Source organism: Artemia sp. Qi Xiang Cuo, chromosome 7 (genome assembly GCF_049724085.1).
Source record: "Artemia sp. Qi Xiang Cuo chromosome 7, ASM4972408v1, whole genome shotgun sequence".
In the NCBI taxonomy this organism is placed as follows: domain Eukaryota; kingdom Metazoa; phylum Arthropoda; class Branchiopoda; order Anostraca; family Artemiidae; genus Artemia; species Artemia sp. Qi Xiang Cuo.
In genome coordinates, this window is record NC_142800.1 from 10,162,824 (window position 1) to 10,188,886 (window position 26,063).

The 26,063-nt window shown below is 35.2% G+C and overlaps 2 protein-coding genes across 6 annotated transcripts in view; both read left to right on the plus strand.

Annotated features, from left to right (window-relative positions):
* The first annotated feature begins 485 nt into the window (after positions 1-485).
* LOC148949926 (single-strand DNA endonuclease ASTE1-like) lies at positions 486-5,513 on the plus strand. The gene is made up of 2 exons (XM_089092010.1): positions 486-1,302; positions 4,393-5,513. Exons 1-2 carry the CDS (start codon positions 715-717, stop codon positions 5,347-5,349), a joined length of 1,545 nt encoding a protein of 514 aa, XP_088948136.1. The 5' UTR covers positions 486-714; the 3' UTR covers positions 5,350-5,513.
* Positions 909-26,063, plus strand: part of LOC148949927 (single-strand DNA endonuclease ASTE1-like) — a 28,245-nt gene continuing 3,090 nt past the window's right edge. The window contains exons 1-4 of one of the 5 annotated variants that reach the window (XM_089092006.1): positions 909-1,008; positions 12,171-12,291; positions 19,425-19,699; positions 24,256-25,089. In XM_089092006.1, the coding sequence (XP_088948132.1) occupies positions 19,481-19,699; positions 24,256-25,089 (1,053 nt within the window). In that variant the 5' untranslated portion in view covers positions 909-1,008; positions 12,171-12,291; positions 19,425-19,480. Of the gene's footprint in view, positions 1,009-12,170; positions 12,292-13,141; positions 13,188-19,424; positions 19,700-19,786; positions 19,929-24,255; positions 25,090-26,063 lie in introns of those variants that run through there. The other 4 variants (XM_089092005.1, XM_089092007.1, XM_089092008.1 and 1 more) reach the window with 4 other exon arrangements.

A 26,063-nucleotide genomic window follows, 5' to 3' on the forward strand; every position in this document is an offset into this window, starting at 1 on the left:
CTGTTCGTTTTAAGTTTTAATGTCGCTCCTTACTTTCAGTTAAAAAAAACTTTTTTTATTTAATTCCCTTAAAAGAACGATAACAAGGGCTGTTGGAATCGAGCTGATTACAGGAAAAATTAGAAAAGACCTTTTTAAATGAATCAGCAAGGTTTAGGAATCATTTTTTTGATTTGGAAGTTATTGCAGCCCTCTCCTTCTTTCTTTATCCTGGGGTCCCGTAGTGACAAAACGAAGTCTAAGATTGAAAGTCAGAATAGTTTTTGCTACGAAAAGATTGAACAAAACTTAAATATGCAATTTTTCTTCAAATTGACGTAGAAAATAAAACTCAAATCGGCCGAGATTTTCTAGCATATGATAAGATAAACTATCATAATCTTATAATTATCTGAATTTTAACAATAACTGAATCTTATAATGGCTGATTGACAGCCTTTTTTTAAATAAACAATATGAATCCACGTTTTTTATTTCAGTTCGTTCTTCTGTATATCCCAGCTGCCAAAATGGGTATTAAAGGCTTCCTGTCTTACATAGAACAAAACAGTGGAGCATTTATGGTCAAATATGAACTAGCATCCACCTCAATAATAGTAGATGCCCTTAATATCATTGGCCGGTTGTCAAATCAACAAAATCTAGAACTCAATAAAGCCTTTGGTGGAGATTATAGTGGTTTTTTTTCGGGAATGTGACAAATTTGCTAGAACAATGCAAGAATATAGCATAAGACCAATCATTGTTTTTGATGGTAGGATTGATCTGGAAACGAACAAATTGGAGAAGATACGGTCACAACGTTCCAACGAAAGAATACAGTCAGTCATAAACAGCAGTCCGAATCCCCTATTTACGCGGGAGATTTTTGCAAAATGCTGCAGGAAGTATAATTTTGAAATAATTCAGAATGATCATAAGGCTGATGATGAAATTGCTGCATTAGCCAGGGAGATGGATTGTCCAGTACTAAGCAGTGATTCAGACTTTATTATTCATGGATTGAAGGTAATACGAGTAACCTTTAATTCCTTGCAATTTGTCCCGACTGTAGTGAAGGGACAGAAATCTATCGCCTGCAGGATTTTAGATATTGACAAGCTCCTGGGCAAGTTCAATTTGAATCGTCACCATCTGCCTTTACTACTCATCTTGCTCGGTGATGATTACGGTGGATTTGAGTGCTTCGATAAGCTCCTCGTTCGACCTAGGAGCAGTGTAAAAAATACGAGCTTCCAAAAAAGACTAGATGCTGTCAGTAGGTGGTTGCAGCTGGAATCAGTCGAGTCGGCAATCCGAAAAGTAATCTATATAAATATCTAACTAACGCTTCCATTGGTTAAATCTTAAGAGTCTAAAGTAATCAAAGAAAAATCAAAGCTTTTTTTGTTTCTTAAAAGAAAAGCAAGGGAAATTCAAATATAATATTCGTTGCTAGATTCTTATTTTTATAAAATAATTACTTGTTTCTTACTGATTCAAGTGTATCAATAATAATGATAAATTATCCAAAGCAGAGAAATTTATATCTTTTTTGGTTTTAACTAAAGAAACTCTCCATAAAAGAAGTATTTCAATGAAAATTAAAGAGTTACTAAACTGAAGACGAGCAGAAATAAAACCCTATAATAAATAAATGTTAAAATGACCAGTAATAACCGTAAAAGTATAATTAAAACCCAAGACAAACAGAAATTAATATAAACAACCTCACCACGAATGATAGAAACGGGTACTAATGTAGATGAATAATTAAATTCTTAAACGAGTTAAAATTGACAAATTACTCAATTCCAACTTAAATTGAATAAAAATTACTACAAACAGACTACTCCCCCTCCACTAACTGCAAGACTTCGAAATAGCATTTTGTCATTTTTGTTATATTTAAAAAAATATATTTTAACAGTGGGCTTTAATTTTTCAAGATATCAACATAAAAACAAAAGTAAAATCACTGTAATAATCCAGGTAACTGGAAGAAATTAATAAAAATTAACTGTAGGCTACACATTTAATACGTTATGATTAATAATTTCTAGAAGTCTCAGCAATTGAAGATTTTCTTAACAGATGTTTTTATTTTTTCAATGTTACAAAGACGGAATTTAAATTTCAAATCTATTCTTATTTTTAGTAAAGCTTAAATGAGAAAATAGACTTTAAAAGTTAAACTAAATCTCTAAGCTAAAACTCTAAAGTGAAAATCAAAACTAAAACTCTAAACTAAAACTCTAAAATAAAACTCTAAACTAAAACTAAACTAAAACTAAACTAAAACTTTAAACTAAAACTCTAAATTAAAAATAAACTAAAACTCTAAACTATAACTTTAAACTCAAATTTTAAACTAATACTCTAAACTAAAGCCCTGAACAAAAACTCTAAGCTAAAACAAAGCTCTAAACTAAAACTCTAAAGTCAAACTCTAAACCGAAAATCTAAAGTAATACTCTAAACTAATAGCCTAAATTAAAAATCTAAACTAAAACTCTAAACTGAAACTTTAAACTAAAACGGTGGTGTCGATAACCAGCCATAGAGTACCACTGGGACAGCCACGTAAAGTCGATAAGCAATAACAGAATACCACTGTGACAGCCACGTAGTGTTGACGAGCAATCATAGATTACCGTCGATACAACAACATTAAAAAAAGTAAAAAAATCAAATTAAAAAAAGTTTTACTTCAAACATTATTTTTCTAACAGCAAAAATCACGAGTAATATAACTATATAATTGTCATTTTGTATTTCGAAAATATTAACTGAGCGTGTGTTTTTTTTTAAGTATATTTAATGCCATTCTAAGACATGTAAAAAAAAATCGACCAAAATTTATATGTTAAAAAATATAAAAAATAAAAGTTAAAAAAAGTATTAATAAATGAAGGCAAGGGCTAAAAATTCGAGGGAGGGGTTATTGGAGCCCTTGGAGGTTGGGGTCCTTGGTGGCTGGGGTATGGATGACTAATGACTGTCGTATTATTGCCTAAAATGTGTACGAGTTTATTAATTTCGACTTTATATATATTCCCAATACTAAACAGTATGTTATATTAGCTGCACTCCTCACTTGATAGCTGTGTACTATAGCGACCACACACATAAATTTAAAATTTCCTCGTTAAACTCACTTAATGTAGATTTTCTATAGAAATGTAGAATCTATTTCATCCGACCCAATTAAAAAATATGTATTTCTTGAGGAAGTCACCATTTCTTCAGATTTACCTTTTGTTAGTATGCGATTAAAGTTTTAACCCTTTGTTTCTTGGGAAATTTGAATAGTTATTCTCATTTGAATTTATCGGGATATCCATATTCATGCAAGATTTATGGGACAAATTCCTGGAGACTCAATCTGTCAGTAGTCTGTAATATGTCTATAGACAGAATTTTAACACCTATCTGTAAAGTAGGTCAAACACCTTCTGTTGTAGTTCTGGGCGGAGTCCAATAGCCTCCCAAATATACACTTCGTCTCAGATAGCAAGGGCTTCTACTACTGTCACCGTATCCTTAATACTCAGCTATTTATTATGAGAGTGGTCGAGCTTTTTGTTATCGAGCTATTATGGGCTATTTATTATCTTTTTCTGTGCTACTATGAGTATTGTGAGCTATTTATCATCGTCCTTTTCTTCAGGAGCATCATTTTGTAGTTTTCAGTGAGCTATTTATAATAGTCCTTTTCCAAATGGGTGTTATTTTGTGGTTTTCACTTTTTTTCGTTCATTTTCTGTAGTCCTCTGCATAAATTCAAGCATTCATAGAGGGCAAAAATAAACTCTTATTATTATTACTGAAAGACCAATGTTTTTGATTTGGATATATTTTTGCGCAGGGAGAGATTGAAAATGCGAAGCAGCATGTTAAAACACACTACCTGCGCTTGCGGACCAATCCTTAGGGATGGTTAATTTTCATGCTGAAAGGGTTAAAATAAAAGTGAAATAATATTTTAGGACACATGAATGTATTCCAAATGTTTCAGTTTTTCTTTTTGACGAGTCCATAGGGGAATTATCCCCGAATATTTGTTTTATGTCAGGGGTCTTGCGGAAGCCCAGGCTTATTTGTTCAGACTGCTTATTTATATATTGTGTGATTACGGTTGAAGTGGACATCTCTTGGTAGAGTAAGAAAAACAACTCAGCATTTTTTTATATGTTTTGTATTTTATATCAGTATTTTGATAATCAGATTTTTTGTTCTGTTTATAAGCTATTTGCAATCAACGTCTCCTTAGAAAGAGTAAAAGATATACCTTGGTATTTCTTTTTTATTTTTAGCATTTTTGCTCTCTCTGTTTCTTATTCTAACTCTTTGTATTCATTGCTCGTTCTTTTGTTCATTTGTTTGTCTATTCATTTGCCTTATTGATTACAGATAAGATCAACTGTAGTTGAAGAGAAGCAGGACAATATAACAAAGCTCCTTGACTACTATTGGAAAACAATTCCCGTTGAAACTTCCCTCCTTAAAAATATTATTGATAAAACTGACCATCTTTTCTTGGTTCGTTCAAAAGGGGGTGAGGTACTTCCCCAGTGGTTTTTGACTGCTAGTCGACAATACTGGCTCCCTCCTTGGGTCCTTCGGATTGTTCTCAAGCATGAGTTCTTGTATTTACCAGTAGTTGAAAAGAAGGAAGACCCATGTTCGTTATTGGCAGCGTTTGATATACTTAGGGGTTTTGCAGCAACCATCTTGAGCCATGATTATCCTACTATATCAATGATGAAAAAGGGTAGTAAATGTGCAGAAATTATTGTACAAGTAAGAGAGGGAGAAGAAATCAAGGATATGTTAATGCACTTTTACGAAGAAGAGGAGGGAAGTGTTTCTAATTTAAAAGAAATTCCAGAGTTGCGAGCAAAAGATCGACAAATATTTTTCAATAAAGTTTTAAACTTAAACAAAAATGAATTAAACATCGTCAATTCACTTCCTAGAAAAATTCAGCTATTTGTTTGTGCGATATTATATTGGCGCAAACACTGTAAAGTCAGTCATGACCATATTGATGCACTGGTTTCAATGCTAGTCGTAGCTGGTGGTAAATCTCTATGGCCGAAAATGGAGGGAAATGATTGTCTTATTGCAAAGAGACGACTCGAAGACTTATGTAATGTCAGTATCACATTTGAAAGAAAAGTGGTTAACAGCTATTCAGAATTACAAATCGTATTTCTTCTGACAACATATTTTAACCGTTTGCTTCAATGTCCATATGAAGAACCAGATGCAATAGCGCTTTACAATGGAGTGTTCTTGCACAACGCTACTATCAGCGGAGGATGGATTGAATTCCTCCGTAGTTCCAATCTGTTTATGATGTCATAACTGATATTACAGAATTGATACACGATATCAATTGATATGCAATTATTTATATGAACATTTTGCGATTGCATTAGTGCTTAAAGGTCAATATGGTGGAGTTTTTGTGTTTGCTCGTGATACATTTTGTGTACCGAAATAAAAAATTCCCATTAAAAGTACTTAGTGTAAATGGAAGCAGTTGTCACCAATTGAAAAAAATAAATAAAAGAGGGATAAAAGAAAACAAATCTGACAGTAGCTGACACAAAAAAAAGTTCTAGCAGGACAGAAATCATAGGCAGCGCAGAGCGCTGCCTTAGTAAAGAGTGACGCAAGCACATTCTTTTTTCACTGAGGTACTTTCTATGGAACTTGTGGTAGAAGCTTCCAAAGGGTCCACTCGGTCGGACATTGATAGTTCTAGTGACCTTTCTACAAATTAAATTAAAAGATATTTTCCACAAAATAAGTTTCTGAAAGAAAAGTAAAGAGTTCTTTCAGCCAAAAATATGTAGAAATAGAATCAAACAATCCTCCCAGCGTAAAACTCCCCCAAATCATTATCAATAAGTAATATCAATAAGTATCAATAAGTAATTACGTTATCAATAAGTAATCATTATCAATAAGATCTTAAAATAAAAACACACTATGCGCATGTGGGTTGTCAAAAGCGCGTATATTAGGAGTGACTTAAAGTATTTAGTTGAAACTTGTGTGTACACCCTACTACTACCACTATTACTCCCACCACTACTTCTACTACTACTACTAATATTTGTATTTTGACTGCTATAAGGACTTTGGATATTAAGGTGTAAATTTCAGAAAATTTTGATGGAAAATTTGAACTAAATGAAAGTATTTTATAATCATGCCGGTTGTCAAAAGGTCATATCGGCAGTATCTTAAGAACGGCTATAATTGTTAAGTTGAAATTTCTCGGGCACGATGAGGGGGATGTTCAACTGATGAAAAGTCAATTTGTGCATGCTTCTACCTCTGCTTATCTTACAACTGCTGCTACTACTCCTGCTACAACTATAATGAGTTTTATTACTAATAAGGCTAGAAGTATGAAGGTAAAAATTTTAGGGAGTATTGGAGGAAAGCTGAATTAAATCAAACCACACTCTGTGTACGTAGATTCTCAAAAGATGGTATCAAAGTAATGGCTTAGGGACCTCATCGATCATTGTCCAACTCAAGCCCTCGGGAAGTTCATTGCAGTGAAAATAAATTTGATGCTTTTCTAAAGCAATATTCCAATGGCGAAAAAGAAAAAAATGTGAAAAAGAAGAAATTCAATGCTGGTGATACTGCTCGAATTAATAGAACCACCAATATTTTTGAAAAAGGGAATTATTTCTGGAGCACCGAACATTTTAAAATGTCTAAAATCCTGGACACCGATCCCACGACATATCGACTGCGAGACACCAAAGATGATGAGATTCTCGGCGGTTTTTATGAATATAAACTGCAAAAAGTTAGAAACACTAGCGAAATTTATCAAATTGAAAAGATATTAAAGAGTCGTACTCGTAGGGGCCAGAGACAGTTGCTTGTTCGCTGGCTAGGATACAACTCTGATTTTGATTCTTGGGTCAGTGCTGAAGATATTAACAATGCCCAATGATTTCTATTTGACCTTCATGTCCAATGTTTCTGATCCTCTTTACAATTGACTTGAATAGAATAAGTGATTTATTGACAAAACTCTCTCCCACCATCAAGTGCGACAACAATGAAAAGCATGAAATGGCTCTTGTTGACTGTTTTCTCAATAATAAATATGCTATCCTGAGGAAGTATCGTAATTTTGCGATCTAGATTACCCCGAGATTTCCCGCTCCCACTCTCGAAGGATCACGAAAAAATTCAAAGTATCAATAGGATGGATTATCTATATATCGAATTACCCTACGAGGAACTCACCTGTATGAATGATTTATGTCGTTCTATTAATAAAAGAATTCCCACTCGTAAAAAAGGAGCTTTTCATTTCAACTATTCAAAGGAGGAGGGCAAGATCTACATTAGTTCACCTATTGCCAATGAAAAGGTTATTCTCAATAATAATCTAAAGGACGTTCTTGGCTTTAAGCTCAATATAATCAACGGTAAAAGTGCCGGAAACACTAATTTTATTTTTGCAGACTACCCTCCTGCCTTCTCCACGGACACATGTATATTTCTCTACACTTCATTTGTGGAAACATCCCGGGTTGGTAATTCAAATGTTCCTCTCCTACGAGTTCTTGAACGAAAAACCAATCAAGAACATATTCACCACTATAATATAAAGCATCTTCAGTATATTCCCGTAAACACTTCCTATTTGGAACTCTATCAGATAACACTAAGAACTGAATTAGGTGATCCCCTAGCAATTTCAGAAGGTTTGGCTGTGATTACATGCCATTTTCGTCCCATCGTTCAACAACAAGGTGTCTAACAATAAAAAAGTGGTATTCATTTGTCCTGATATTCACTGCTATGGTAATACTCTTGGCCCAAGACTACAGGGCAATGGAATGGACTATTGCAAAGGGCGTACTACAATGTCTGGCTATGGTCTTGGCAGTCGGTTTGCTATGTTGTTTCGCTCTGCTGTACCTCTGAATAGAAAGTATATTGTACCGGCTGTGACAGATTTTGCATCCTCTGCACTACACGATTGGGGCTCTGGCAAGGATTTAAAAAAAAGTGTTACGGAAAATCTTAGGTCCAGTGCGCGAACCCTTGGCGAGAGATTAAAACTAAATTGAAATGGTTTAAAAAGGTCGAGAAGTAATGCATCATTCATCAGTCTCTACTCAGGTCAGAAACGAAAGACATCACCCCTGTCAAAGAAAAGAAGGAAAAGCTGACACGTACTGTAAACAGTAGTAGAAGAAGAAGAAGCCCCAGGAAGAGAATTGACAGATCGAAACTAGATTTCTTTTCCTAAGATTTCCTACCTACCGCATAAGGATTCTCAACCTTCGAATCACCGCCTCATTGAATCTAGTCAACGCTGAAAATATTGATGTGAGTGTCAAGCATGGATACTATGAACAATTTTATCCTCAACAACCCCTCTCCGATAATATCCACTTTCAAATTTATTCCAATGAAGACTACTTTATGGACATGTCTTCGACATTTAAATTGCCAATTCTTGCCAATGGAATATCCTATGAAAATTATATAATACATAATTTATTTCGTCAAATCAGTGTCTACATCAATGACACGCTGGTGAGCACAAGCAACAATCTCTCAAATTATACAAGCTATATGCAGTTCATGTTGATGACACCCAAGTCATACAAGGAATTGAAAGGCACCTACAATAGATATGAATATATTACTGATATTAATAGTACTGATGCACTTAAAAATGCTAAAACTAATGAATTACATCTGGTTGCAAAAATATATCATGAAATATTTAATAAACCCCAAAGGCTACCACCCAATGTTAAAGTGAATATAAAATTAACGCTTGCACCATCCTATTTCATATTGAGAAAAGAACTTGCTGCCAATTCTGATGTAAGTCTCTCCCTCACCTCGGCAATACTTCATGTACACAAACAACAAGTTATGAGTTCTGTTGCTTTGGCAGTGGAAAAACTGAGAGTCAGGGGAAATGATATTAAAATACTTGTTCCTCATACAATCACCAATCAACGTCATATTGCCATGGGGTCACGCACCTTCACCGACTCATCCTTTATCAATTGCGAAATTCCATCAAAACTCGCTTTGGCATTTGTAAAAAGCGCTAGTGCAATAGGATCGTGGACTGGATGTCCACATAAATTTGAGATGTTTGGACTTTCATCTCTTGTATGCAAAGTAAACGGCATCCCACTCTACAATCTATCTTTTGATAGATCCTATAGAACATTGTACGAATTGACCATGCAAACCCTAGATCATGATTCGCAACTATTTGAAAAGGGTATAACCGAAGAAATGTTTTCTAAAACACATGGTATCATTGTACTGGATTTGTCTCGCACGCAGGATATGAGTATAGTACGTACGGGGAGTGTGCGTTTAGAGTGTACATTTGCCGACCCATTGGCTGAGAGTATTGCCCTAATCTCACTAAATCAATATGAAACCTATTGGGAAATCACTCCCGAAGGTAGTGTTCTACTAGACTTGGCACCATGAACACCAGTCAAATAATCAATGTATTTAATATGAATCCCTACATGGCCCAGTACATATCCTATTGTCTACCCTCGGGCTTTCTTGGAAAAATTCAAAGTGCGAACAATACCTTAATTATTATTAATAGCAGTCCGTCGACTGTGCTGAAGGGTCATTGGCTGTGCATCTTTCAAACAATGAAGACGATTGGTTTTGTTGATCATCTTGGTCTGCCCTATACATTCTACACACCCCACATCAGCAACTATATTGAGACCAGTGGGAAAGCTATTATTCAAAATTGGAGGAAAGTGCAGGATCCGACGACTAAAAGCTGTGGCTTCCACGCACTACTATATTTTAAATTCCGATGTCGCGGCTATACTTACAAGCAGTTTATCCACATTTAAGTAGATAATCCATGCCTGAACGACTTTCTAGTAGGAAATATTCTCTCAGACCTTTATAGTATAGTTTTCAGTGCCATAAGATAAAATTGATTAAAAAATGCATGTTAATTTTTTTATTAATAAAAATATTTTTTGTAAATTATAAACATAACTTTTCATGACTATAGATTTCTTTATCGATGTATAGGCAATTGCCGTGTACCACTAATGCCGGTAAACCATTTGGATTCATTGTATATTGATCTTAATCGGCAGCAAAGTCAGGGTCAGACTTTCTACAACATAATGTAACTTCACTCTTGTCATATCTCTTTGTATAGTCAATGATACTATTTGCATTCATATTATGAAATTCATGAGTTTCAATCCGTCTATTTGAAGCAATATCACATACAGTGTTTTCAAATGGTGAATCACATTCGGTAACTGCCAAATAAAAATCATTTGGTTTATAGTAATAATAGGCAGTGTCGTCAAAACAATGACGTAGAAAACAAATTGTCTCGTTACCCCAACAGTTGAATCGTAGACCAGATTCTTCTTCCCAGAATAATTTAAATCCACAACGATACCAATCTCGTAGAAATAAACTAAAATCACGTCTAGGATTCTTTCCAATCATAGCGGGGAAAGTATTCTCCCACTGGTCACACTTATCAAAATGACAATTGGAGCATAGATATCCATTAGGATGAGAGTCACAAGTCTCTTCAAGACATGAATTACATCCTTTAATTTGTACTGCATAGCCTCTATGTAATTTACAAGGATTACATAATGTGCACTTTTTATTACAGTCATCAATAATTGTGAAGTTCTCACATTGAGTCCAACTGCCAAGAGTGTACATGTATAGTGGACATGTATAGAACATTTTTTGGTTTCCGATGTCAACTCTCTCTCACGGCTAAAACGAAACTGATCGTCAACGCTCGATAAATTCAAGGTGGAGGAATGGGAGAGGAGTATTTCTGTGACGTCACCTCTTTCGAATGGTGGGGGTGCCATCTACATTGAATTTATGGCAATGTTTTCAAAAGTATATCCACGATATTATTCTGCTTTGTTCCAATTAATATATCAATAAATTGAGTATAAGCATTTGAGTCACATCGACAAAGCTTCATACAATAGTCCAATGGGGAGAATCAGTTTTCATTATATTGTCAAGTGTTTCCCGAGAGAATATCCTGCGTTGAAGAGATAACTCGAGAAAATCATCATCCAAAATCAAATGTTTTTCCATAAACACCAGATTCGATCTAATTCTCTCTTTCTCAAATTTATTCATTTTTCAATCCTGTCACTCTAACTGCTGACTCTAAACTGACCATGAATCGTTAGCCTAACATTCTAACAAAAAGAAAGGGAACATTTTCGATTTCGAAACAATTTTAGAGGTGTCATTGACCCCATTAGAATCAACAAACCGTGAAAATACATCAAAGTGAGAAAAATCCTGTTTTTTCATTCTCAGTGACAAAAACCATAACAACATGCATAAATTATTTAGGCCCGGGATATTTTGTAATCAATTTCTCAGAAATTCACTTGTCCTAGTCGATTACGTAATCAATTTCTCAAAAATCCATTTCCCCCCTCGGTTACGCAATCAATTTCTCAGAAATCCTCTCCCCTTCGATTACGCAATCAATTTCTCAGAAATCCATTTTCCCCTCGATTACGCAATCATTTTCTCAGAAATTTAGCTTCCCTTCGATCACGCAATCAATTTCTCATAAATTCACTTGTCCTAGTCGATTACGCAATCAATTTCTCGGAAATCCATTCCCCCCTCTTGTCCTAGATCAATATATCTCTTCCCCATCGTTAATGCGCATGTGCAAACTTCGCCCCTGAGACAATACACTTGGAAACAACAAATAAATCGACCTTGAAAGAGGTGTCATTGACCCCATTAGAATCAATAAACCATGAAAATAGATCAAGGTGAGAAAAATCCTGTTTTTTTATTCTCAGTGACAAAAACCATAAAAACATGCATAAATTATGTAGGTTCAGCGTTAGACTAAATTGTAGATGGCAGCACGGTGTGGGTTTTGTATTCATTAGGGCCTTTCTACTAACTATTAACGTAAAGAACGAGAGTTGAATAAAGATGTATCAGCGCTGCTTATGATATGCAAAGTACCAACGCTTAGCCGATTGATTTAAATAAGAAGAATGCTATTAAAAAACGATTAATGAAACAGGAAAAGGGCTAATAAGGGATAATAAATTTGAAGTGTTTGTTCTTTTTAGATTTGGTTTCTTATTTTTCAGGCTGTGTTTTACAATACCAACTGAGTTTTTGAAATCCAGGGTCGAATTTGAAAATGGCATTGGATGTTCTCATCGCACCCACAGTCCTGAAGGATGGGGTTGGGGGTAGAAATGAGAGTGGGTGAGTCCAGACAGATCTTAAAATAATTCTAAGAAAAGTTTTTATTCAGAATCTTACTCTTTAATCTTGAAAAAAAGCAAGAAACTTCCAGCAAAAAAGATATATTGTTGTAAGCAAAATTACCACCACTCCTGACGTGTGAAGTTAGGTTGAGACCAAAAGGAAAAGTCCAATATTACTTCATATTAGAGTTCATGGGCGTGAAATTGCAATGAAATACCGTTAAAACAAAAAGTTGGTCAATAGCAAAAAAGTGTTTACACCCTCTCTGACCTCACTTAGGTTGGAAATTTGGCACTAAATGATACAGCTTTTCAATTCTAATATTCTTTTCGGTGTCTCCAGACTAGAATTAAACAACCCTTCAATCCTCCAAATACTGCATAAATTAACATTCTGATTTTCTATCCCTATCTGTCCTAGGTAGGGTGAAAATGGGGTACTAAGTAAAAAAAAATTTACTTACGCTGTCAGTTTTGGTCCTCCCGGACTTAAGCTAATAGAAACTGACCCATTGATCTAAAAAGATCGTATAAATTTAAATTCAAGATTCCTACCTCCACCCTCTTCTCCCTGAAAAAGGGTGTTTCTGCAGGGGCAATTTCGGCTGATTTTGGATTTGTTGTTAAGCGATTTTTTCTGAACGTTTTGGAGACAAAAATATTTCTGTTGCTTAAATGCCGGGTGTAAACCGTAATTTAACTGGACTAAAAATATGTGAGAGATAAAACTTTTCTGAACTTTGTATCTGTTGCAATCACTTTGTTCTAGTAGCTGATGTCATACTTTGACTATTTTTATCTTGCTAGGTTCATAGTATAAATATAATTGCATACATTCGTAAGGATTCAAAAGCTAGTTAATTTGCGAAGTGTTTAGTAGTCTCGTAGATAATAGTAAGTTCTTTCATTGGTTCTTATATACGTAATTATCCCTTCTATTATCCCTTATTAGCCCTTTTCCTGTTTCATTAATCGTTTTCTAATATCATCCTTCTTATTTACATCAATCGGCTAAGTGTTGCCACTATGCACATCATCAGCAGCGTTGATACCCGTTTATTCAACTTTCGTTCTTTACGCTAAAAGTTTGACCTTTTGTCATTTTTTTTTTTTTAATGGAAATACTGCTGAACAAAAAGACCGTTTAATTTGAATGAAACGTATTTTTAAACAACTTTGAGACTTCTGTATAAGTAGTGAGGATTGAGGAAGGGGCAGTTCCCATCATATGCGGTTTAATTTCTGTTTGTTTTAAGTTTTAATGCTACTACTTGCTTTCAGTTTAATTTTTTTTTAATTTAATCTCACTAGGTAAATATTAAATATATTCTTGATGTTTTTAAAAGAATTCAAAAGCTTGTAAATTTGCAAAGTTTTTAGTAGTTTTGTAGATAATAGTAATTTCATTAATTTAGTCTTAAATAAGTATCGCCCTTATTAGTCCGTTTTTCTGTCAATAAGCCCTTTTTTTATTACTACTAATACTAACAACTTGTTGTTTACGCTAAAAGTTACACCTTTTCTTATTTTTTTTTTTTTTTTTTAATATTGCTAAACAAAAAGGCCGCAGAATTTGAATGATAAGTATATTTAAAGAAATTTGATACTTCAGTATAAGTTGCGAGTGTTGAGGAAGGAGGAGTCTCCATCAAATGCGGTATAATTTCTCAACGTTTTCGTTTTAATGTTACTACTTACTTTGAATTGAAATAACATCTCTTTTAAATTAATCTTACTAGGATAAGAGTAAATGTACTTCTTGACACTTTCAAAAGAGTTCAAAAGTCTGTAAATTTGCAAAGTTTTTAGTTGTTTTGAGATAATAGTATGTTCATTGATTCATTCATATGCAAGTCTAGCCCTTATCAGTCCTTTTTTCTGGCGTTAAACCCCTTTTTATTATCACTACTACTGCTGCTAACAACTCACCGCAGCACCAAGTCACCTGAGGATAAGAGAGCTGAACACGCTCTTTCTCCATCCCAATCTTTTCAAAGCCTCCCTCTTTACGCCCTCCCAGGAAGTTTCCATTTCGCTTAAATCTTTCTTTATGACATCCTCCCACCCAAACCGTGGACGACCTGCTCTCCGTTTATCCCTTAATGGTTGGCCAAAAAGAATAATCTTCGGCAAAATGTCATTCTTCATCCGCAGAATACACCCAAGCCATCTCAACCTTTCTCTCCTTGTAGCCTTAGAAAGCGGGATAAAATCACATTTTATGGACAGCATACTGTTTGAGAATGGAGGCTTTGTGCAATCCTGGGCCCATCCTGGTCACAACATGGTTTTCAACACTTGGCGATATCTTTTCAAACAGTTCGTGGTAACGAACTGTAAGTAAGGAGCGACCCGGCTCAATGGTAACCAAAACTCTAGAAAACGGATTTTTGATACCAATAGATATATCAAATGAATCAGATTTCAATGCTGATTTCAAATATATAACTTTCATCAAGTTTAGTGCTACCCATCAAAAGTTACGTGCCTGAGAAAATTTGGCTGATTTTTAAAAAAAGGGGGGAAGACCCCCTAAAAGTTATAGAACCTTAATGAAAATCACACCATCATATTCAGCGTATCAGAGAACCCTACTGTAGAGGCTTCAAGCTCCTATCTACAAAAATGTGGAATTTTACATTTTTTGCCAGAAGAAAGATCACGGATGCGTGTTTATTTGTTTTTTTCCCAGGGGTGATCGTATCGACCCAGTGGTCCTAGAATATCGTAGGAGGACTCATTGGAACGCAAATTAAAACTTCTAGCTCCCTTTTTAAGTGACCAAAAAAAATGGAGGGCAACTTTGCCCCCTCCCACGCTTATTTTTTTCCCAAAGTCACCCGATCAAAATTTTGAGATAGCCATTTTGTTCAGCATGGTCGAAAATATGATAAATATGTCTTTTAGGATGACTTAATCCCCGAAGTACCCAGAGGGAGGGCTAAAAGTTATGAACTTTGCCCAATGTAAACATATAGTATTGGTTATTCGGAAGTATACAGAAGTTTTCAGGAGGTTTTTTTATGGTAGTTGAAGGGAAGGGTGGGGAAGGGGTTATGTTGGAAGAACTGTTCGGGAAGTAAGTTTTAATGGGGGACGGGAATTTTTCAGGAAGAGGGTACCGGACTTGCCCGCATTAGTTTTGGGTATTTGGACGTATTCAACCATTTTCAGGAAGAATGTTTTCTGGAGGAGGGGGCTAGAGGAGGGGGTTACTCTGGAGAATATTTCCGTGGAGGATGTTTCTTTGGGGTAAGGGACATTTCTATGAAGGGGGCGCCGGATTTCCAAGCATTATTTAAAAAACGATCAGAAATTAAATAAAAAAAACTAGTTTTTTCAACTGAAATGTAAGAAGGAATATTAGAACTTAAAACTAACATAAATTATAAAGTATGTGAGGGGGTTCTCCTCCAATTCAATACCTCGCTCTTTACGCTACAGTTTTTTTAGTGCTTTCAAAAGAGCTATCTAATCTAATTAAACTGCCTTTGTGATTCAGGGGTTTGTGAATAAGAAAATTTTTTAAATTTTAACGTAAAGAGCGTGTAATTGACTAAGGGGAGAAGCCCCTCATATACGTAATAACATATACGTAATAAAAAAAACAATAAAAAAAAAAGCGATACGGCTCAATAGTAATCGAAACTTGTAAAAACGGAATTTTGATGTCAATAAATGTATCAAAAGAATGTGTTTATAATGCTGATTCTAAATATATAAATTTTATTAAGTTTAGTATTACTCATCAAAGGCTACGAGCCTGAGAAAATTTACTCGATTTTTTAAAGAGGGGGGAAACATCCCCTACAACTGAAAGAATTTTAATGAAAATCACACCGTCAGATTCAGCGTATCAGAAAACCCTATTACATAGGTTTCAAGCTCATATCTGCAAAAATCTGCAACTTTGTATTTTTTGCCAGAAGAAAAATATACGAATATAGAAGTTAGTTACGTAAGTTAATTTGTAAAGAAATCCATTTAGCAAAAGAAAATTAAAATTTTTATGCAAATAAAAGCTGCATTAACTAAAAAACGATCAGAAATTAAATTAAAAAAAACAAATTTTTTAAACTGAAAGTAAGGAGCGACGTTAAAACTTAAAACGAACAGAAATTATTCCGTATATGAAAGGGGCTGTCCCCTCCTCAACGCCTCGCTCTTTACGCTAAAGTTCGACTCTGTCAAATAACTTTATTTTTTTAAACAATAAAAAAATTTAGCGTAAAGAGCGAGGCGTTGAGGAGGGGACAGCCCCTTTCATATACGGAATAATTTCTGTTCGTTTTAAGTTTTAGTGTTGCTCCTTATTTTCAGTTTAAGAAAATTGTCTTTTTTTTTTTAATATTAACAATAGTTGAAATCCTGCACAGACAATCTCAAGCCTATTACCTGCAACTCATTATATATTCGCGAATACAAATATTATCTTACTACGGGGAGGTAGGCTATAGTAGATAAATTAGCTAGCAAGAGATTTTTAAGTCCGAAAACGTGCGCCAAAACAGACGAAGAGCAGAAGATTTATCCAGTAATCAGAATCCCGTGCGTGTGCCGTGTCGTTTACTGTGCTATAATTCACCGGGGGTGCCACTCCTCAATTGGGTATAGAGTTAACTGGAAGGTGCCCAGTACTGCAGGTACTCCAGAACGGTCGAGGCAGCACTTTGCAAAGGTCATTGTCCATAGATCTGGATCTTATGCCCTACCATAGCTGTCCTCCTATAGAAGATCCTCCAACAATGGTGTTCTGAGGTACAGTTCAATTTAACCCATGACTGGGAGAGGCTTTGTCCCCACCAAACGTGTCCACACACCGGTGGCTCCTACCAAGTGAACATTTGAGGGGCCCTTTCCCTTCTCTACCTGCATTTACGGCCCCGGGCAAGGGTGCCCTGGTTTCTATAATGGATCCTCGGGAAAAGAGGGCCCCCTTGGTCTGTGTCTCCTATGGAGGTACTCTTAATATATCTAGGGTGTTCTCCTATCGCCACCTGGAGACACGTTAACTGGCCTGGGGGAGGCCCCACAGAGAATTTTAATTTAAAAAAAGTTAAAACTGCTAAACTCATGAGAATTTTAGATAACAAAGCGGAAAAAAGTATTTAGGAAGTTTTCTTACCATAGGCAGCGCAATAGCGCTGTTGGCACAATGTATTATTATTTGTTTGTGAGTGTGTGTGTTTATTGGACCAGGGCACTTCGTATCCCAGGAGTTGTAAAAATTTCAAAAAGGCCTCGTTCGATTGAAAATTGAAAGGGCGAGTCCTCTTTTAATAGTCAAAAGTGATTGGAGGGCTTCTAAAATCCCTCCTAAGCTCTTCATTTTCCCAAACACATCCAATCAAAATTTTTATGTAGACATTTTGTTCAACGGAGTTGCAAAATCCGGAAGCTATGTCGTTGAGGATAACAACCCCGCCCCCTAACCTCAGGGCAAGTAAAAACTTCAAAAAGAGCTCATTCTCATTCAATTCATTTTCATTCATCAATTCATTCAAATCAGTTCTATAGATTATGAGAAAGTGTTCTTCAACGAAACACGTTCTTCAAAGAAAAGTAATTAAGCATTAAGAAAAGTATTAGTTGTAGAAAAGTAGTAGAAAAGTATTAAGCCAAAAATAAGCAGAGTAAAAATGAACAGACATTACAATAATAGCAAAGTCAAACTTAAAACAAGTAAAAATTAATATGAGTAGGGATTATAACCCCGATGCCTTCTCCAGATCAGAAGATAATTCACGCTTTACTGAAAAAAAAGCAAACAAACAAATGACCATGTTTTGTCAGCTTAATTGACATATACTGATATTTATTCCTTAAAGTTTTGATAATTTTTTTTATTTTTTAATGTAAAAAAGTGAAAACTATTTATATTACCACCCATTCCGTACAAAGCCTTATATGTCCTTACGGCATAACTTGCAATCCTATCCCCAGGGTGCTGGGGGGTGTCAACCCTAGAGGAATTTATATATGCTATTTGACTATTGTGAACAAAATCACTATCCCATAATTTCAATCAGATGCGGTTGGTGAAAAGAAAGGTTGTCAGGTAGGGGAGGGGGGACTAAAAATGTCCTCCATCACTTTTGACTCTTAAAAAGGAACTAGAACATCCAATTTTAAATCAAATGAGCCTCCTCTAAAGTTAAGCAACCATCTATACTATAAAAAACCTTAAATGGACCGCGGCATAGCCTACAGCCCGTACCCCCTGGCTCTGGTTGTTTGTACCAAACCCATAAGCTTTGTTAAATGATCTTTGGACTATTTTGACAAAATTAATGTCCAAAATTTTTTATTCCATGTATTTCGGGAAACACGACGTGTTTGTGCTAGTAGCCTTCTAATCAATTTGAGTTTTAAAATGTGCCCTAGAATATTTGATTACTAATCCAATGAGTCCCTTCTTAAGTATATGCGACCACCCTTTCTGTAAAAACGCTATATGCCCTCGAGGCATAACCTAAAACCCCTGCCCTGAGAGCCGTGGGGGAGGGGATGTCTTCCTCAAAGACATAATTTCCGGACCCTTCAACTATAATGAACAAAATTTGTATCTCCAAATTTTGACTGGATGTCTTTTTGGGATGATGATGATGGGGGGGGGGGGATCTGGTTACTCTCAAATCACTTTTAACTCTTAAAAATGACATTATAGCTTCCAATTTCAAATCAAATGAGCCTCATCGGAAATATATGTGACTACCCTTTCTATGAGAGTTATATATACCCCCGGGGTATGACTTAAACCCCTATCACCAGGGCATTGGGGGTTGTATTAGCCCTAGAGGCATTTGTATATGTTCTTTGGATTGCTTTTTACTATCTTACCATTTTAATCAGATTCGTTTGGCTAAGAGATATAGTTGGAGGGAGGGGCTAGATTCCCTCCAGAACTTATGACTCTTAAAAGGACCTAAAACTTCCAATGTTCAACCAAAAGAGCCTCCTCTATGGTTTATACAACCATCCCTTCCATTAAAACATTTAATGCCCCTGGGTTATAACTTACAACCCTTGCTCCCAGGCTTTGGAGGTTCGTTTATACCTCAAAGGCCTTGTTATATGATATTTGGAGTATATTGAATAAAATATCTATTCATTTTTTTTGATCCATTTTAGGATAATACGTCGCTATAAGGAAAGCAAGTTTGAGATGGCTTGGGTGGATTTTGCGGATGAAGAATGACATATTGCCGAAAATTGTTCTGTTTGGCCAACCATCAAGGGATAAACGGAGAGCAGGTCGTCCACGGTTTGGGTTGGAGGTTGTCATAAAGAAAGATTTAAGCGAAATGGAAACTTCCTGGGAGGGTGTAAAGAGGAAGGCTTCTAAAAGATTGGGATGGAGAAAGAGCGTGTTCAGCTGTGTTAACTTCAGGTGGTTTGGTACTGCAGTGAGTTGTTAATAGTATTAGTAGTAATAAAAATGGGTTTATCGCCAGGAAAAAGGACTGATAAGGGCTAGACTTGCATAAGAATGAATCAATGAACATGCTATTATCTACAAAAGAACTACAAGCTTTGCCAATTTACTAGCTTTCGAATTCTTTTGAAAGTGTCAAGAAGTACATTTACTCTTAACCTAGTAAGATAAATTAAAAAAAAAAGTTATTTCAATTGAAAGTAAGTAGTTTTGTAACATATAGTAAGTCCATGTAATAGCTCCATCAAAAGTGATGGAGGGCATCTAGTCCCCCCCTACCTGACAACCCTTCTTTTCACCAACCGCATCTGATTGAAATTTTGGGATAGTTATTTTTTTCAAAATAGTCCAAATAATAAATACTAATTCCTCTAGGGTTAAGTGATTTTAGGGCAACCAGCCTTCCCCCCTCCACGCTCATCATTTTCCTTAACACCTTCATACAAAATTTAGAGATAACAATTTGGTGCATGGTAGTTGAAGGTCCGGAATTACTACAGCTCTCAGGACAAGGGTTGCGAATTATGCCTTGAAGGTATATAAGGTTCTTATAAAAGGGTGGTCGTATATGCTTTGGAGAGGACTGATTGGAATGGAAATCAGTAGTTCTAACGTCATTTTTAAGAGCCAAAGTGATCAGAGCACAGCTGCCTTCCACCCCCCCCCCCTTAAACACACAAAAACACGCCTTGTTTTCCCGAGATGCTTACAATAAATATTTTGAGACGGTCCTTTTATTCAAAATGGACCAAAGATCATAAAACGAGGCTTTTGAGGTTGATAGAAACCACCAGAGCCTGAGGACTGAGTTGTAAGCTATGCCCCTGGGGCATTTAAGGTTCTTAAGGAATGGATGGTTGTATAAACTTTATTAGGTGGCTTATTTGGTAGAAATTGGAAGTTCTAGTTCCCTTTTAAGAGTCAATAGCGATGGAGGTCCACTAGCCCTCTCCCCTCAATTACCCCTCTTTTCTCCAAACACATCTTACTGAAATTTTACAATGGTAGTTTTGTTTAAAACAGTAGAAAGAACATACAACAATGCCTCCAGGATTGGCACAACACCCAAGAGCCTTGGGTAAGAGTTCTCAGTTATGCCGTGGTGGCAAATAAGGTTCTTATGGAATGGAATGTTGCATAAAATTTAGATGGGTCTTATTTGATTTTAAATTGAAAGTTATAGTCCCGTTTATAAGAGTCAAAGTAATTTGAAAACCCCCCTCCACGCCCAACATTCCCCAAAACAAACATCCAAACGAAGTTTTGACAAATCATTTTTTTCAGTATTGTTGAAAGGTTCAGGAATGATACGTTTTGGGATATCAACCCTCTTCCCACGAGGCTTCAGGGCAAGGGCTGCTAGTTATGCGATTTGCTCATTGTTTACATATAGTAAATATTATTGAGAAAAGGTATGAGAGATTGACTTCTACTTTCCTAAAGACGAAGGACTTTAAGATGAGTCTTTCAAGGACTGTTGAGGGGAGTGCTGAGCTAAATCATAACATGTTATGTATATGTGGATAATCAAAAGGTTGTAACACAGGAATGACTGGGTGTATCAATTTGGAGTTTTCAGAAAATTATAAGGGAGATGATCAATTGACCAAAAAGCCAATATCTGCACGCTACTACCACTACAATTGCTGCTGCTTCTACTGCTACCATCAGCACCATTATCACTACCATTAAAACTACTGCTTCTGTAGCGAGTACTACTAAGGCTGAATATAGTGATAAAGATACTTGAAGAATAAAGATGCTATGTGTATACAGATTGCTGATACGGGCGTATCAGCAAAATTTTTGAAACGGCTTATCATATCAAGAGGAAACTACAAAGGCACCATGAATGGGATGTTCCGTTGACCAAAATGCGATGTGTACCTGCAACTACTGCTATTAATGCTGCTACTACTACTGTTACTGCTAATATATATATATATATACACTATTACTGCTACTACCGTTCCTACTGCTACGACTAATACTATGATGCTATACAATGAAAGCATATGAAAGTGAAAATTTAACAGAATGGAATTTGAACTAAAGCAAAACCCACTATGCGCTTGCAGATTGTCGAAAGGGCGTATCTCAAGAACTGACTTAAGCATTAATTTGAAAATTTCGGAAAATACTTAAACGGGAAGATCAATTGAACAAAAGGTAATATATGCATACCATTACTAACATTAATACCACTCATACTTTTCCTTATGCTACTACTGCAACTAAACTACTCCAACTACTGCTTCAATTGCACCAGCTTATACGGCTTAGAGTATTAAGGCGAAAAGGATGTTGAAAGGGTGTCAAAAGCGCATATCAATATCATTTTTGGAACAGCTTAACTTGTCAAAACGAAACTTTCATCATGAAAGCGATGTTCAACTGACAAAAAGGCATTATGCACATGCTACTACCGCTATTAATACTTCTGCTACCACTACTACCACCAAAACTACTGCGATAATAGTACTATTAATGCTAAGTCTATAAAGGTAAATTTGAGGGAATATTGAAGGCAAATTTGGACTAGCAAAAGACACTATGTGCATTTAGATTGTCAAAATAGCGTGTCTTAAGAATTGATTTGTGTGTTAAGTTGCAACTCTCAGTGAAAACTTAAAGAAAAAGATCAATTGACCAAAACACAATGTGCACACTACTACTAATACTACTGCTATTGCAATTCTACCACTACTATTGCTATTGGTCCAACAAGTACTGCTATTGCAACTACTTGTAAGGTTATGAGCATTAAGATGAAAATTTCAAGAAACATGAATATAAAGGTTATAAAAAGAGCAAATTGACAATATAATAGTATTAGCTAATTTTATTAGGTCGAGTAGTTATACTACTACCGTAGATACTATTACAGCTATACCTACGGGTATGAAGGTGAAATTTTCAGAGAATATTTCTGGAAATTTCTGTTGTACGGATGATAACCTGCCATCTGTGTGCAGGTTATCAAAAGGGCGTATCAGTAATATCTTCAAAACAGTTTCGTATATGAAATTAAAACTAACAACGCTTGTTGTGGGGGATGTTGAACAAGCCAAAAGACAATATTTGCATCATAATACTTCTGCTTCAACTCCTACAACTGTTACTACTGCTACTATTATTATTACTGCTAAAACTACTGCTGCTACTAGAGCTAAGACTACTACAATTAACTCTACTCCTACTGCTACTACTTTAAGTACTGGCGCTACTGCTTCTACTAATAAACCTAAGGGTGTAAAGGGGAAATTTTGGGGCATTATTGTAATTGTATTAAAATAAATTGAAAAACCCAATGCCCACATAGGTTGTCAAGAGGACGTATCTGCAATGCTTCAGGTCCAGTTGATGGTATTAAGTTAAGAATCTCATCGTGTGTTCAAGAGGATGTCGAAAGAAGGGTGCTGTTTGCACACTGCAGCAAATTCTACTCCTGCTACTACAGCAAATGCTACTACACAAGCTAAGGCTATTAAGGCGAGGCTTTCAAGGAAAATTTAAGAAGATTTTAAACTAAATCAAAACAAAGTCTGAATGTATAGATTGTCAATAGGGTGACAAAGCAATATAGAGGCTTACATTATTAAGTGGTAACTGTATCTCTAGGGCTATTGCGTTGGTCAATCTCCCACGGTTATGCAATTCGCCTATTATGTTGAAAAACTAAATTTTGCCTTAAGATTATATGAAAAAAGCACTGTGTGTAAGCTGACTGCTAATAAAACATCTCAGCAGTATCCCCAGAACGACTGAGGGTATTATGTTTAAACTTTTGGGGCTACTTCTATTGCTACTTCCACTCCTTGAATATAGCTAAATCAAAAGAGTGCAAGTGTATCAAATCTGTCAGAGAGAATAGACGCTTAAGTTTGAATTCAGTCCCAAATCTGTAAGAACGACTCCTGAAATACTATGTTCATTTAACTAGAACAGTAAGAAGCTTTTTTTAAGTGCTAAAAACTTTAGCGTCAAGACCGATGTGTTTCCGGAGGAATACCCCCCCCCCCCTTATGTATGAAATGATTTCTGTTCATTTTAAGTTTTAATGTTGCTCCTTATTTTCAGTTGAAAAAACTTGTTCTTTTTATTTAATTCCCTTAAAAGTAAGATAACAAGGGCTGTTGGAATCGAGCTGATTACAGGAAAATAATAGAAAAGACCTTTTTTAAATGAATCAGCAAGGTTTAGAAATCATTTTTTTTTCTTTTGAAGTTATTACAGCCCTCTCCTTCTTTCTTTATCCTGGGGTCCCGTAGTGACAAAACGAAGTCTAAGATAGAAAGTCAGAATAGTTTTTGCTACGAAAAGATTGAACAAAACTTAAATATGCAATTTTTCTTCAAATTGACCTAGACAATAAAACTCAAATCGACAGAAATTTTCTGGCATATGATACGATAAACTATCATAATCTTATAATTATCTGAATATTTAACAATAACTGAATCTTATAATGGCTAATTAAAAGTCTTTTCTTAAATAAATAATATGAATCCACGTTTTTTATTTCAGTTCGTTCTTCTGTATATCCCAGCTGCCAAAATGGGTATTAGAGGCTTCCTGTCTTACATAGAACGAAACAATGGAGCATTTATGGTCGAATATCAACTAGCATCCACCTCAATTATAGTAGATGCTCTTAATATCATTGGCTGGTTGTCAAATCAACAAAATCTAGAACTCAATAAAGCCTTTGGTGGGGATTATAGTGTATTTTTTCGGGAATGTGACAAATTTGCTAGAACAATGCAAGAATGTAGCATAAGACCCATCATTGTTTTTGATGGTAGGATTGATCTTGAAACAAGCAAATTGGAGAAGATACGGTCACAACGTTCCGAGAAGAGAATACAGTCAGTCATAAACAGCAGCCCTGCGTCTAAAGACTGTGTGGATCCCCCATTTACGCGGGAGATATTTGCAAAATGCTGCAGGAAGTATAATTTTGAAATAATTCAGAATGATCATAAGGCTGATGATGAAATTGCTGCATTAGCCAGGGAGATGGATTGTCCAGTACTAAGCAGTGATTCAGACTTTATTGTTCATGGATTGAAGCTAATAACCTTTAATTCCTTGCAATTCGTCCCGACTGAAGTGAAGGGACAGAAATTTATCGCCTGCAGGATTTTAGATATTGACAAGCTCCTGAGCAAGTTCAATTTGGATCGTCACCATCTGCCTTTACTACTCATCTTGCTCGGAGATGATTACGGTGGATTTGAGTGTTTCGATAAGCTCCTCGTTAGACCTAGGAGCCGTGTAAACTATATGAGCTTCCAAAAAAAGCTAGATGCTGTCAGTAGGTGGTTGCAGCTGGAATCACTCGAGTCGGCAATCCGAAAAGTAATCTATATAAATATCTAACTAACGCTTCCATTGCTGAAATCTTAAGAGTCTAAAGTAATCAAATAAAAATCAAAGCTTTTTTTGTTTCTTAAAAGAAAAGCAAGAGAAATTCAAATATAATATTCGTTGCTAGATTCTTATTTTTATAAAATAATTACTTGTTTCTTACTGATTCAAGTGTATCAATAATAATGATAAATTATCCAAAGCAGAGAAATTTATATCTTTTTTGGTTTTAACTAAAGAAACTCTCCATAAAAGAAGTATTTCAATGAAAATTAAAGAGTTACTAAACTGAAGACGAGCAGAAATAAAGTCCTATAATAAATAAATGTTAAAATGACCAGTAATAGCTGAAAAGTATAATTAAAACCCAAGACAAACAGAAATAAATATAAATAACCTCACCACGAATGATAGAAACGGGTACTAATGTAGATGAATAATTAAATTCTTAAACGATTAAAATTGACAAATTACTCAATTCCAACTTAAATTGAATAAAAATTACGACAAACAGACTACTCCCCCTCCACTAACTGCAAGACTTCGAAATAGCATTTTGTCATTTTTGTTATGTTGAAAAAAATATATTTTAACAGTGGGCTTTAATTTTTCAATATATCAACATAAAAACAAAAGTAAAATCACTGTAATAATCCAGGTAACTGGAAGAAATTAATAAAAGTTAACTGTAGGCTACACATTTAATATGTTATGATTAATAATTTCTAGAAGTCTCAGCAATTGAAGATTTTCTTAACAGATGTTTTTATTTTTTCAATGTTACAAAGACGGAATTTAAATTTCAAATGTATTCTTATTTTTAGTAAAGCTTAAATGAGAAAATAGACTTTAAAAGCTAAACTAAATCTCTAAACTAAAACTCTAAACTGAAAATCAAAACTAAAACTCTAAACTAAAACTCTAAAATAAAACTCTAAACTAAAAAATCTAAACTAATACTCTAA